The sequence below is a fragment of the Mercenaria mercenaria genome, chromosome 1 (genome assembly GCF_021730395.1).
Source record: "Mercenaria mercenaria strain notata chromosome 1, MADL_Memer_1, whole genome shotgun sequence".
Classification (NCBI taxonomy): domain Eukaryota; kingdom Metazoa; phylum Mollusca; class Bivalvia; order Venerida; family Veneridae; genus Mercenaria; species Mercenaria mercenaria.
Genome location: NC_069361.1, coordinates 770,429 through 785,366, shown reverse-complemented (window position 1 = coordinate 785,366; position 14,938 = coordinate 770,429). Strand labels below are relative to the sequence as shown.

The 14,938-nt window shown below is 36.5% G+C and overlaps 1 protein-coding gene and 1 long non-coding RNA gene across 2 annotated transcripts; both read left to right on the top strand.

Annotated features, from left to right (window-relative positions):
- The first annotated feature begins 386 nt into the window (after nucleotides 1–386).
- On the top strand, nucleotides 387–13,446 carry LOC123545197 (guanylate-binding protein 2-like). Its single transcript, XM_053537700.1, has 8 exons — nucleotides 387–505; nucleotides 921–1,051; nucleotides 1,185–1,372; nucleotides 10,063–10,290; nucleotides 10,652–10,935; nucleotides 11,226–11,441; nucleotides 12,067–12,151; nucleotides 12,434–13,446. The coding sequence occupies exons 2-8, from the start codon at nucleotides 969–971 to the stop codon at nucleotides 13,054–13,056; spliced, it is 1,707 nt and encodes a 568-aa protein (XP_053393675.1). The 5' UTR covers nucleotides 387–505; nucleotides 921–968; the 3' UTR covers nucleotides 13,057–13,446.
- LOC128555428 (uncharacterized) lies at nucleotides 3,997–7,155 on the top strand. Its single transcript, XR_008370056.1, has 2 exons — nucleotides 3,997–5,062; nucleotides 5,249–7,155. It is a non-coding gene; the product is annotated as an uncharacterized LOC128555428 (long non-coding RNA).
- Nucleotides 13,447–14,938: the final 1,492 nt, after the last annotated feature.

The following is a 14,938-nucleotide window of genomic DNA, read 5'->3' as shown; positions in this document are numbered from 1 at the left end:
TGCAGTCTTAATGGGGTATAGCTTCAACAAACATTTTATGAAAAGGATTCATTATTCTAGGCCCTATACTTTTTGAGCTATGAGCATCACAAACAAAAAAATCCACTATTTTGGCTATTTCATGGGCCATAACTCTGTAATAAGAGCTAAGATTCTCAAGAAGAATGCCAAGTGTGCAAGGTCACATCACGTTAAAGACTCCAGCAAGGGTTCCTTAATTTACATCTAATACTTTGACTATTTCAGGGACCATAACTCTGAAAATAGGGGTGGACCCAAATGAAACATAAGAGGTGCGCAAGTTCGTATCATGATTAAGACTCATGCAAGGTTTCTTGAATCAATATCAAATACTTTTTGAGCTAGGCGTTTCACAGGGTGAAAATGTGCATTTTTGACTATTTCAGGGGCCATAAGTCTGAAAATAGGGGGCGAAGCCAGACGAAAAATAGGAGATGCGCAAGTCCATATCATGATAAAGACTCATGCAAGGTTTCATCAAGGGGTGGGTACAAAATGGTGTTAAATCTAAAACAAACAAACAAATACACTCTGTATGTCCCTTGACCGAATAAGCAGTAATGTTCGTGTACATATGTTTGTCAACAGAAGGTCTGTGTGACACTGGATATTCATGAAAACCATCAAAGTGGCCTAACTTTAGCGAAATTAAGGATCGCTATCATCACCAATGCTTTCTCTCCCTCAGCCTATTTGAAATATTCAATTAGGATGCATTTCTCCTGACATAGCATTTTCATGTGCACTAAGGCCATATGCTTTTTCTAGCCTTTCATTACAATATCTAGGGTTCAGCCGAGAATTTAACCACTTTTGTCTGTTAATCTACTTTCGACTGGTTTGTCTGTTAATCGCCTGTTAATCTATTTTCAACTGAGGGTTTTCTCCTTCTTTTTAAGGCAATCTGAGGAAAGTAAAGTACGATCATTCGCAAAAGACAAGAGAATATGACGGAACCAGCGGGACCTCGAAAGCTTACAGACAGTCGATATTCGGTCTTCAGCAAACCTGCACAAACATCTACGAAACAGTATGATTATTCTTATACTATTATAATGGTATTCAAACGGGAGATCAACGCTTGTGTCTTATAACCATATTTTGCATTTAGTCCACGTTTTCATATCAGCACATATATTATAAACACTTTACTTTTCTTCCAGACCTATATCTCCGATTTTTGATACACCTATGAGATTGGTTGTCAACACTGATGGCAAGACAACTTTAAATCACGAAACTCTAGCTGAACTCAGCAAAATTGAGAAAACTCTAAACGTCGTATCAGTAGTTGGGAGTCTGAGAACTGGGAAGTCGTTCTTGCTTAATAAACTGGCAAACACAGAAGCAGGTTGTATTTTAGAGCAAATATCACAGACGCCATATATCCGATTTAGATGCATGTATAAAACTACTGGTGCAATAACGTTTCAAGCACATTCTGTAGAAGCATAGCTCCAGTGCAACTGTCTGTTTTAGTTACTTGTAATTATACTCAATTGTATTTTGGAAACATCCAATTGCACGCAGTTTTAACAGCTTTTGTTGCACACACGTATTTAAGAAACATATGTGTGTTAACGTTTCTGTCATTTGTTCTTCCTAAACCCTGAACTACCATCAAATTTAGGCAGACGTTTCAAATTCACTTAGAAATGCTTAAGTTCTGGGTTTGCAAATATATCCTGGCGCTTGGTTTAACAGACTCCTTTGTGTTGAAACAAATGCAAAGGATACGACAGATCAGGTTTACTAAAAAAAGTAATACAATCATTTCTGCAAACATTCTAAACATTTCATAGCATTTTCAATCACAAATTATTAATAAAAGATTATCGTAATATACATATTGATATACATGCAATGCCTCTATATATTTGATATGCTTTGCAAGTATATAACCCATATCATAACACATTGAAGAATACTTTCATAATTCCGGGACAAGACAGAACTACGTAGTATACAAAATGCTAAAATTTCAAATTGTTTTGCAGTTGTTGTAGAGAATGGATTTCAGACAGATCGATCTTTGCTGTACAAATAAAACATGTTTAATCAATGAGGAGTAGTATACTTCGGCCCGTTGGGCAGCCTGCCTAGTGCTACTGGTGCTACACACATGACTGAGTCTGAACAATGGCAACGGTCACGTGACCTATGACGTCATTGCCTGACTGCGCACGAACAACGGGGTACGACCGCGTGACTGCCCACGAACAATGGGAGGGTATCCTATGACCGCGCAAGAACAATGCCTGCAGCCACCCTATTGTTACGAGACACAATACCTGCAGCCTTTGTCAAACAATAGGATCCCGACGAGTTTGGACACGTTCGGTGACGTCAACCACCGCACCCCGGAAAATAGGCGAGTCACTGAACAATGGCAACGGTCACGTGACCCGATGACGTCATCAATGACCGCGCACGAACAATAGGGAGGGTATCCTTTGACAGAACAGGTCAATGCCCTAGATCAATGAAGGTCATCCATTACTTCATGAACACACCCAACATTCCAAAATAACAATAGAGACTAGGTGAGTCAATCGGAATTTCCCATGGCATCACAGCCGCACCCAACATTCCGTTACCACCCAGATTCTCTATTTTTAGACAATAGAGGATATTATATAACGGTATTCTTTTGATTGTCTGCCTAGTTTTATTTTTCATTGTCACTATTTCATTGTTTTATCTATAATCATTTCTTAATCTATTTTCTATTGTCCTATCACAAAAGAATTTTATAGACATAAACCTCATCCAATTTCACTTTATATTACGAAATATGAAGTGTAAACAAATATCTAACCCAATAATTGTTATATCAATACCCGCGGATCAAATAACAAAGTGGTAACGGAATGTTAACGATCTTTTAATATAATAGACTGATACGTCACATTATGTTACAAGCCTTTAAAGGGATAACTTAAGCTATATTTCTTTATTTTAACGTAAGTCATCAGGAGAGTAACATGAACGAGTGCCCCGGATGTCGTCAAGATTTTTCGAGAAGGGATGTCATGTTAAGGCATCAAAGAGGCAAACATAAATCAATGGCACCGCCACCACCGCCACTTATGCGCAGTGAAGCGTATACGCCGCAACCACCGCCGCCGCCGCCACTTATGCGCAGTGAAGCGTATCTGTCGTCGCCGCCGCCACTTATGCGCAGTGAAGCGTATCCGCCGCCGCCGCCACCGCCACCGCCACCGCAGGATCTTGTTATGACATTGTTACAACATCCATTTACCATGATGATCTCTGGTCCAACAGGTATGAATGTTAAATAAATTTATATACCAAAACCGCATTAGTTTTGTTGTTTTTTTTTTAAATTTTTTGTTTAAACACAAACAAGTGCAAAGGATATTTTTGTATTCACAAATGTATATTTATTTTAGCGTGTGGGAAGACATCAATGGTCAAAGATTTGCTGCAGAACCATACAGTTAGAATTGAGCCAACAATACAAAGAATAGTGTGGTTGTATAAACGATGGCAGCCATTGTATTCAAATATTCAAAGCTCAGTTGTACCACGAGTAGAGTTTATTCAGGGCATTCCTACAGGCCTAGATGATGACGATTTCTTTGATCCTAGACTCAATAACTTGCTTATTTTTGACGACTTATTCTCAGAAGCGGGCAAAGATAAACGAATCACGAACTTGTTCACAGAAGGGTCGCATCATAGATCGTTATCCGTGATTTCTATCAATCAGAATTTGTTTGGAAACAAAGATCCTACACAACGAAGAAATTGTCATTATATCTTACTGTTTAACAATCCCGTAGATCGACAATCGGTCATGGCATTGGCTAGACAAATGTACCCGGGCCATACAGACAGGTTCATGAAAAGCTTTAAAAAGGCAACTAAACATCCGTACGGCTATCTGTTTGTGGATCTTAAGCCTTTCACAAAAGAAGATGATCGATTGAGAGACGATGTAACATGGCTAGACCGAGTTTCAACAAAACCTGAATTAGCCAGTCACGTGTCAAAGTCTTTACAGAAAACTATAAAAGAAGGAAAGGTACACGAATTAAACCATTCTTCAGTAGAATCTCCACCCGTGCAGATTGTAAATAATTCGGAAGATATGGCGAATAAAGGACAATCTTGCGACGATTGTGGACTGCTGTTTGACTCTGTACATGATCTTCAAAATCACGTGAAACATTGGTGCCAGGAAAGTCAACCAATGAAGCGACCATTCCCTGACAAAAGATAATTTACCCACTAAAAGGATGAAATACGATTCCGATGACAGCAACGACTCCTTCGAATACCTGGTTTAAGAAAATGAAGTTTACAATCATCTGGCAAAGTTTACCAGGCAACATAATGAAAATGAATGGCGAGAAAAAGTGGAAAAATACGTAAAGCAAGGACTTTCCGTTACAAAAGCTAAAGCAAAGGCTAATAAAACCCTGCGAGAAGAAGACATACGGGTCTTTATGCTGAAATATGGCGTTTTGCTCTCCTATATATTTAAGCTGAGAGAAGGTTATCTCCATCACAAAATTACGGAAACTGTCGAAAAATACCTCGAGCGAGAATTGGATCTAGAACGTGCCATTCGCCTGGCATTGAAGAGATTAAAACATTATTTTGAAGAATTCATGGATGAACACCTTATAAACGATAACGAAAGGGCAGATAATAATGATGACGTTGAGAGTGAAATCAGTGAAAATGAAACTGACGAAGAAACTGACGACGAAAGGGACTGAAATTACACAGTTATCACAGTTGTCTTTGAAGTACTTTGTAAAGGGTTTTAGTCAATATCTGTCACAGAATTACCTATAAGATTGAATATAAATACCGTTGAATAGTTGGTGTAGGTCAGTGATTGCTTGGTGATCAAAGTGTACACATGTGTTTAGGAAAATATGGACATATCTCATAACGCGTAAATTGTATATTTGATAATCATAATACCTTAGACAGCTGAAACGAATGGATTGCGTTCATTGATTGATTGATAAAGAAGCAGACGACAAAGGGGTTAATATTTTACCAGGTATAATTCCTTTTGACGTTATTAAAGCAGATACTATTTTACAGTCTACTGAGCTTGAGGATTAAAAATCAATATTATAGAACTTGTCGCGTGTTTTACCTTATAATCAATAGGTGTGAACCACATACTTTGTAATCCTATAAGACTAGTTAATGCATTTATTCTTTAAATTGTACCATTTTATAGAACGGTGTCATTTTCTCGAAGGAGTCCCATTGGAAGGAAGTCAACATGATGAGTGACATTTACATCTATCTACAAAGTGACGAAAGCGATGCATATTTTGTAAACAACGATACTAGCCATTTCAAAATACAATTGAATGAGCCTATATACTAAGGTATATGGAAATTGGCTTTAATGGAGTTTCACGCATCGGAAAAAGTGAGATCGAAATCTAGGACGGACTTTACGTGTATTCAGATATTTGTGGCGAAAGTATCGTGAAAGGAAAAGCTAGTCCTTGCTGCGACGACTTGAGAAAAACAAGAAAAATGGGTGGGATTACAAACTTGACGCTCCTTACTACCTACCTGTGAGAAGAAAAGAAATTCGGGAATTTGAATTACATATAAAGCAGGAAGATGAAACAAACGCGTCGCATTTAGTGAAACCTGTGCGCCTGACACTTCACTTAAAACGATATCCGTTTTTCTGCTAAACTCATGAAATTGTAGACGTGACTTTTGATCTAGATCAGCTATTAATATTGACAAAATTGTAAAGACAAAAGGAAATGAAATTAACAAACGCTATTATGTGTAATAGAAAAAATAAAAGTGGATTTTAATGTTAAATATGAAAACAAAAATTGGACAGCATGGAAAGCATTTATATTTATACCACCGTGTTTTATAAATAGACTAAAACTTTGTCTTTAAATGTTTAAAAATAAAGTAATAAAAATACTACAAGGTGGTTGACTATTTTTGCTGGTTTATCAAGTTTTTAATGTTCCACCTTACCGCACACGGTATAATTGAAACCGATTGAATAGTCAATTGTGTAAACCCTCAAATATTACAATACAACCGTTAAATTACCACTTTACCATGATACTAGTCGCTTGTCAAAATTGAAATTTACCTATAATTATCTGGTGTTTCAGATATAATGAGAAATAAAAGTTCCATTAAACAAATTTAAAAACATTTTCTCAATGAGTTCAATAATATCGTGGTTCTCATATCAATTTATTAAATTGACCGGTTTTTATTTCGAGCTTTTTGCTATTGTAACTTAATGTTTATATATACTAATTGACTTGACTTGTCTCATCGCTTACAATGTAATTGACACAGGTTAGACTAAGCAAATCATCTAAAAGAAGTAACAGACAAGATCAGAATATTAAAAAATGAATTTAAATGTAGAATAGAAAATAGAAAAATAAATAAAAATTAAAAACTACAAAGGTTGTTTACTTTTTTCGCTAGTTATATTTTTAAAAGAGATCATGTTCCGCCTTACCGCACACAGTATAATTGAGACGGATTGAATAGTCAATTGTTAAAAGACCGTTGCCACTTTGTCATTTGATCTCTGATTATTGTTATATCAATTAATGGGCTAAATTGAATAAATTTGATTGTAATTGATATCTCGTAATATAAAGTGTTGGGTGAGGTTTATATCTATAAAATTCTTTTGTGATAAGACAATAGAAAATAGATTAAGAAATTATTATAAATAAAACAATGAAATATTGACAATGAAAAATAAAACTAGGTTGACAATCAAAAGATACCGTTATATAATATCCTCTAGGCCATACCAAATTGATTAATAGTTCTTCGGAAAATTTTCCAAAAAATTAGGAGCGGGCGAGCGAAATTTTTATTTTATTTTTTTTTTCTCAATTTTGAATTTTTCAGAGGCGGGTAGATTTTACATGGAGCGAGCGGGCATTTTTTATTTTTTTTTCCCAGCTTGAACCCTTGAGGAGGCGGTTATGATTATATATAAAGTTAACATTTCTTTAGAAATAACACAGAAATCAAACATTTACAGTGTGGGTAACACAGTATATAGCTTTTCTATATGTTTTAAAGACTACATGAATGATTTTGCAAATAAATTCTTGCCAAAACTCACTGAATCACTTTATTTTTTTTATTTTGTAATTTTAATTACTAAGGAATGAGTGTCTTATTTTTAATTTTGATTTTTCTACATTAATCTGAAGACGTGCCTATTTAATGGCACAGGATGAGGAATATTTAAGACAAAACAGGCACATGATTGTGTGGAATAACATTTCTTCTGAAACACAGATGGCTTTGACACATGAACAAATTTGTGCCCCTAGTGGAACTCCAACCCATAGAGGTGAGGGGAAGTAATAAACCACTTGACCAGTGAGACCAAACGGAGTTGGGCATACAGATGCTTCGACATTGCTCGAATCCCTTTGGAATAATTTCTTAACAGATCATGATCAGGCTAGCTTAAGCTTTTGTGGTAGAGATTCATTTCAGGCAAAAATAATAACAGACGGACAAAGAATGATCCCAATATTGCCACCCTTAAAAGTGTTGTTTGTTGTGCTTTGACTGAACTATAAATTTAGAGTTGGGGAAGTCTGTTTTTTTCAGTTTCTTTCGTTCAATCAATTTACAGTCAATTTTAAATATATCCTGGCGTCATGTGTACAAACAGGCAAAACTGGGGTTACAAAAGGACAGATTTTGTTAGAAATTATTTTCATATCAACACTACTTATTTGAAAAGCTAAACAATTTTTAAATTGACTAAATGTGTTTTGATAGAATATCTGACTGCTGTACTAAGGAAGTAGTCTAAATAATGAGACCTCGGGCAGACCGATTTTACATTTTGATATTTTACGTTGTCTACCTAGAGGTCTCAACCAGAAACAATCAAAACTGTGGTGGAAACTGTGGTCAATTGAAATTACGATTTATCAGTAGTCACGATTTTTCTTTAGCCCTAACTGCTTACCTGTTGTTTTAAATCATAAATAGTAAATAAAAAACATAAGAACAGGACATATCTATCAAGAATTTTTGTTGTAAAAATATTAAACCTCTAACGTTTCAATCGTCTTCATGTAATGGCGGTCGGAGGCGTGACCAATGAAAACGCTTCGTGTAGTAATGTGTTTACCGGTGACCGGCCATTTTCCAATATGTAGTACACTCGTGTTAAACCTTGGCATTTTTTGACTGCCATAGTTTGAATTTTTCTTAAGAAATCTCGGTAATATATACATCATTGAAAAGGAAAAATTACAGGCTTTCTATGTATGTATTTCTTTTTTTTTATCCGTAGCATTATTATAACATAATTCCCGCCCAACGGATTCCATTGGGTGTTACTTACGCAAAGAAGAGGACAGTGCTACCACATTCTTTACCTTTTCTGGTTTGTACTCGGAGGCGGATATCGACAAGTCAAAATAATATAACGATATTCAACTCTCGAGTACAATTATTTGGACTACTAAAGAAGTAACGTTCAAAAAGATTTGGGCCGAGACAATGTGATAGGTCGGTCAGGATCTGTGAACAAATATTTTTTAAGATAGTAGTTGGCCTCAGCTTTGGGCTCTAGATCTAACATGCTGAATTAAACAGCTGATAACAAATGGTTTGAAAACTTTATATCTGAACAATATTTCCAAATATTTTTAACTGCATCCCCGTGCACGTCTTACAAGTCGGGCTTCGTTCTTTTCACTGTATTGAACAAAAGTAGAATGTGCCTATTTCATTACCTACCGGCACATCGAAGGACACTCCAGATTTAAAACAAATGATGAACAACACCATAATTCCTGACTTTTTGAGTTTGGATCATCAGCTACATGACGCATGAAATACGATCAATATCACTTTGACGCATTAAAACAGCGATAAAACCTGTTTTGCCGTTATTATTCCGGACCGCTTAATCGAAAAAAAAATATTTTTTTCGGAGATTTTTATGTACGTGCGGGCGGGTAATTTTTATTTTTTTCTCTCGGGAATGAAATTATTGATGCGGTAGTTCCGACGAACGACATATCAATTTGGTATGGCCTTAATGTCTAAAAATAGAGAATCTGGGTGGTAACGGAATGTTGGGTGCGGCTGTGACGTCATGGGAAATTCCGATTGACTCACCTAGTCTCTATTGTTAATTTGGAATGTTGGGTGTGGTCATGAAGTAATGGATGACCTACATTGATCTAGGGCATTGACCTGTTCGGTCATAGGATACCCTCCCCATTGTTCGTGCGCGGTCATTGATGACGTCATGGGGTCACGTGACCGTTGCCATTGTTCAGTGACTCGCCTATTTTCCGGGGTGCGGTGGTTGACGTCACCGAACGTGTCCAAACTCGTCAGGATCCTATTGTTTGACAAAGGCTGCAGGTATTGTGTCTCGTAACAATAGGGGGGCTGCAGGCATTGTTCTTGCGCGGTCATAGGATACCCTCCCATTGTTCGTGGGCAGTCACGCGGTCGTACACCGTTGATCGTGCGCAGTCAGGCAATGACGTCATAGGTCACGTGACCGTTGCCATTGTTCAGACTCAGTCATGTGTGTAGCACCAGTAGCACCAGGCAGGCTTCGCAATGGGCCGAAATATACTACTATGAGGTTTTAACTGTATAAATAAACAAGAGGCAGGCAATTTTATAAAGAAAGCAATATACCTGATGCATGCTCTTTGTGCGCTTAAAATGAGCAAGTGTGCATTCAGATTTAGCACATGTACCGCAAACATATAGCTTCCTCATACCAAGAAATTCTACCTCTACATGCCTGGAACCAACAGTAATGATAAGTATAAAAGTCTAATCATGACACATTTTATTGTATTTATGGCTGGAATATACTATAATATGTAAACATATAACCTTAACAAGGCAAAAGATTTCTTAGAAAAATTAAGACATCAATCAGTGTAACTGGTGCTACAACCGATGATTCTACCCTAGACTTCTTCTTTCCCAACTTCGTTCTTGCATTAAGGGATTTCACTCTTACCATAGAAGAAAAGACGGCAGGCGTTTTCTTAGAAGGTAAACTAGTGTTACAGCGCGGATTGACAGACGACATCCGGAAATTTAATGAGCCAAGACAACTTATCAGAAGATATTTCAAGAAAAGGCGATGTTTTATCTTCAGAAAATCCGCAAAACAGAAACTTATTTCCCAGCTGATGAAAATCCCAGATTCTGATTTGAAACCAGAGTCCAGGAGAGCAATTAATGGAAGAAGTATGTTATTATATGTGTTTGTTCATTATTACTTGTTTAATATTCCACCCTATTATATTATTTGAATATAAAGGTAAGTGAAACAGTGTGACGAAAACGTGCATAGTCTTGGGATACGATTTCTATGCTCTATCGGCGGAGCTAACGGATTATTTTCATATTTTATCCCTACTGTAAATAGCTAATTGCTAAACAGATGCTAACCATGACCTACTCCCTAGAATTTTTAAACAGACAAAGAGAAATGTTCGCTCTATATTATGTATAAAAGACCAGCTGATAAACATAATGAATCCTTAAATATTTCATTTGGATAATTGTATTTTCTTGTAAAAAGTATTTCATGTTTCATATTCCACAGTGCTCGCAACACTTCTAACAAGCTACGTCAACTCAATTCAGGATGGAAAACTACCGTGTCTCAGTGAGGCCATGGCAACAATGGCTGACGTTGAAAATGCATGTGCTGTTGAAAAAGCCACTGAAGTTTACAACACAGAGATGAAAAAACGTATTGCGGCACATAACACTCCTACCGATACTGGTCTCGTTAACTTCCACAGGGATAGCATGAAAGCAGCCATTGAAGTTTTGAAAACTGGACTTGTGTTTGATGACGAGCAAGTGTATGAAGAACAATCTCTTGTAAGTAGTTACGTTGGTAGAAGTAGAAATAAGTTTCTACTTGTTTCTTTTATGTCTGCATTATTGCATAATAGAAATTGAAATTCTAAAATATTGTAACATAAGTTTCAAGACAAAATTGTAAGGAAACCAAGTTGTAGATGTTTTCTTACAAAAGAAATCTAGAGGAGATCCTCTGGAACATAGAATGCTACCTGTCAACATAATAAGCCCAATAGCATCGGCTAAAGCGGATCTCTTATATCCCAAAGGATTAGAAAAATTACAACACTTGGTCACTGCATTTACAGGTGAAGTTCAAAGAACTACTAAGAAAATTCAAATCAGCTGCAGACAAGAATTCGAGAGCTATCTGTCTAAACCGGCTTGAAATTCTTAATTTGGAAATGGTGAAGAAGATGAATAACCGTGTGTACTGTCATCCTGCTGGTTACGACGAGTATATAAAGGATATTAATCGGTTGATAAAACAGTACAACAATGATGCACCATATCTTGGCACAAAGGTAAGATAATCAAATAAATAAGAAGATACATTGAAAGCATACCATGCAACCAAGCAAAGCAGAGTCGCTTTGACTGAGTTTGTTAAGAAGAGTAATTAGATGTGCGAATCAAAGATTTGTAAAATTGGCTCAGAGTCGCTTTTAGTTTGTTAAGAAGAGTAATTGAATATGCGTCCCCCAACACCCACCCTGTACCTTACGTTAACAACTTTGAAAGAGTAAAAACATGTACGAGGCGACCTTAAGCAAAAAATACTACCACTGTGAATATAAAACAAACATATCAAAAGCGCCTTTGGAATAATAAAACACAACAAAGCAAAAGAACAGCAGGCGCCATTTGATCTGTTTATGAATTGTGCAAAACCTTCACGCTAAATTCCACTGGCATAAGCGGAACTATACTAACTAGAACGTTGAATGGACTCCATAATATCAAATGACCAGATACAGTGACAACTCTAAGATAGACATTGTATATGAATAAGAAATAACTCTGACCGTAGTAGAGAAATGTGTTAGATGTCATGTTGACAGTTCGGTAAAACATTTTTGATGTCATTATACTTTTTGTCCATGAATTGCACGTGTGATTATATTAATGTACATGTGCATAACTTTTCAGGCACGAGCAGCACTTCAAGAGTTTCTTGATAGTAAAGAATCTGAAGAGGAAAAGGTGTATCAAATGGTCTTACATGCACAAGAAGGTGAGAGATGGCATTTTATGGTATTATGCTTAACTGCGTGTATGTTATATTTGAGACATACATTTACTGTGAATATCCTTGAAGAGAATATTTCTAAAAAGTAGGGGTAAGTTTAGAGACCAATTCATTCAAAATTGAGATGTTACAGCCAACTTTCCTTTGTTTTAAAAAATAAAAGAAAAATGGTGTCCAACTGGAAGTATGCCCATCGAATAGAATTTCGTTTTCTTAAATATTTGAATTATTAAAACTCAAAACTTCTGTACTGTGGATACTTAACAGGGACTCAAGAAAAGTCTCGTCCGAGAATACAGCGCTTACGCTCACTCACTGAAGAGGATCCCCAAACTCTAGCTGAAAACGAAAAGAAGAAGGCAACTGAAGAGGAGAAGATAGAAAAAGAAATCAAACGAGATATTACAATCCTGCAAATCGATGGCATGAAGAGTATTGGAAGTCAATACCTTGAAATGCTCGAAATAAAAATTAAAGAACTAGAGCGCGTGAAGGATGAATTATCGTCTGATGATCCGTATTATGAATCTCTGCGGCTTGAAACGGAGCACTGGAAGAACTTGTTGGAAAAGGCAACTTGGAATATGCCACAGTACAAAAATAAATTGCAGCCTATAACAGAATCATCATCTCAGGTAAAGCACTTGGCGACAAGTCAGGTTTCAGAATCATCTGAAAAGCTTGACGAGAAGCAAGATAATGAGGGATCAAAACAAAAAGAAAGAGCAACGGGAGATGGTGGGGATGCCAGGCCGAAATACGATGAAAATTATTTCCGCGTCAAACCTAACCCGGCACCGACTAATCCTGAGTCCATTGATTCCAAATTTATAATAGATCTTGAACGGAGGGAAAAGGAAAAAGACAAAACAGAGTGTCTTATTCTTTGATTTGGTGGTTTCGAAGGAAATTTTAACTCGTGTGTTGTTAATCAAAACAAATTGATCAGGTATTGAAATGCATACTTGGTATATAACATTGGCGTAATCCAAAACATCGTGACCCGGCAGTGTTTGCGAATAAAACCTTCGTAAAGTAGAATTACTCCATTAGATTGTCTCACGTTGAGAGGCGAATCAGTATGTGTAAGGTAGATAAAAAATAATCATACATTATACTTTATCATGTATTTGCTATGCTACTACATATTCAGTTGCAGTCTTAATGTAGGAATGTCTCATGCTTTTTCGTGTTATGACATCAACATTTTTTTTTTTTAATTTACAAACTTGAATTTTTATGGTATAAAGATAATATGATAATATATGTTATTAGTCAGCTGTTGAGTTATATATTTTTAGAATTCATAGATACAAATTAAGCAAAATAAGATAGACCGTAATTTTAAACTAAAGTCATTTTAAATCAAAAGCGAGTCAATGACCAGTTAAAGAAATAGTAAAATGTGTATTTAATAGAGGATATGACATGAGTGTCTTTTCATATTGAATTTATTAAACTAGTTGAATAAAATAATAAAATGCGAGGCTCTGTCAAGCATTTATCAATTTTATTCAACGAGTTTAATAAATTCAATGTGGAAAGACACAAATGTAATATTCTTTTTATCACGAATAAGCTTTGCATGTTGAAACATCAAAATTTCTTCTTTCTTTACCTATTATAGACTAACCAAGTTAATTGACCAACGTCTCCAATAAGTAAGGCTTTACTACACTAGTGTTTTATCAAATTTATGTAATGGCAGTATTTCACTACCACGACGACAAAATATGTGACAAAGTATTTTATGAGTCTCAACTACGGTCAGAACTTCTAACAACCTGGTAAAGTAATAAATAGACAAAATATCACTGCCGTGTACAGTTGCACAGCTTGTCTGAATAACAGATATAGCCTAAACTCCTAAGTCCGAAAGTATAAGTTTAGGAAAAGGGAGATAAGTTTAAATGCTGCCTACAACTTAAACAAATAGAAATATCCCTGTCGACCCGTTTGCAGATCAAATGTGTTATATCTTTTATCATTTGGGGACATGAAAAGTTATTAAAAAACAAAGAAAAGTATCAAACAGGGAATGCCACGCACTAAAAGCGCAGCCTCCTCAAAACGAACCCCCCAGCACGCAAACGCGTGCACCACATACACACGCACACTCAACCAACACATAAGGACAAAACGAACAACACACAAACACACGCCACACACACTCAAAGCCAACACATAAGGACAAAACGAACAACACACACACACGCGCACACAAAATCAACACATAAGGACAAAACGAACAAACAAAGGAACACAGTGGGGCACCGCCTTGGAACGGTCAGTGGCAAAAACACCACTGGGGAGCTTAAACCGGTTTATGGTGCGCACCCAACCTCACTCTTACCCCCACCATGTTCCAAAGACATGGGACAGTGTAAATAAAAGTAATCCCCTCCAGGTGAATCTCTAACACACGTAATGGAAACAAAAAGGCATGGCATGTAAAACACAAAAATGCTCGTGTATAAATATATAAAAAACAAACCTTAAGAACCAAAAACGTATGTACTCAGTGCCTTTTCAGAAGACAGAGCAACAAGAGAAACACCCTTAAGGGCCCGACGAAACAGGCCAGAAGACAAATATCAAAACAGTTCAGTCCTGGTAGGATTTAAGAACTGCTTATCATAGAGTCCTCCACCTCTTCCGTCAGACGCAATCAAAGAGGAAAGCGTAGTGTCCAACTGTAAACGGGTTGAACACTAAACATGCGGTATGTCTCAAAACAGTTGGGTCGTAACCTCTTTTAATAAAACGTTTGAT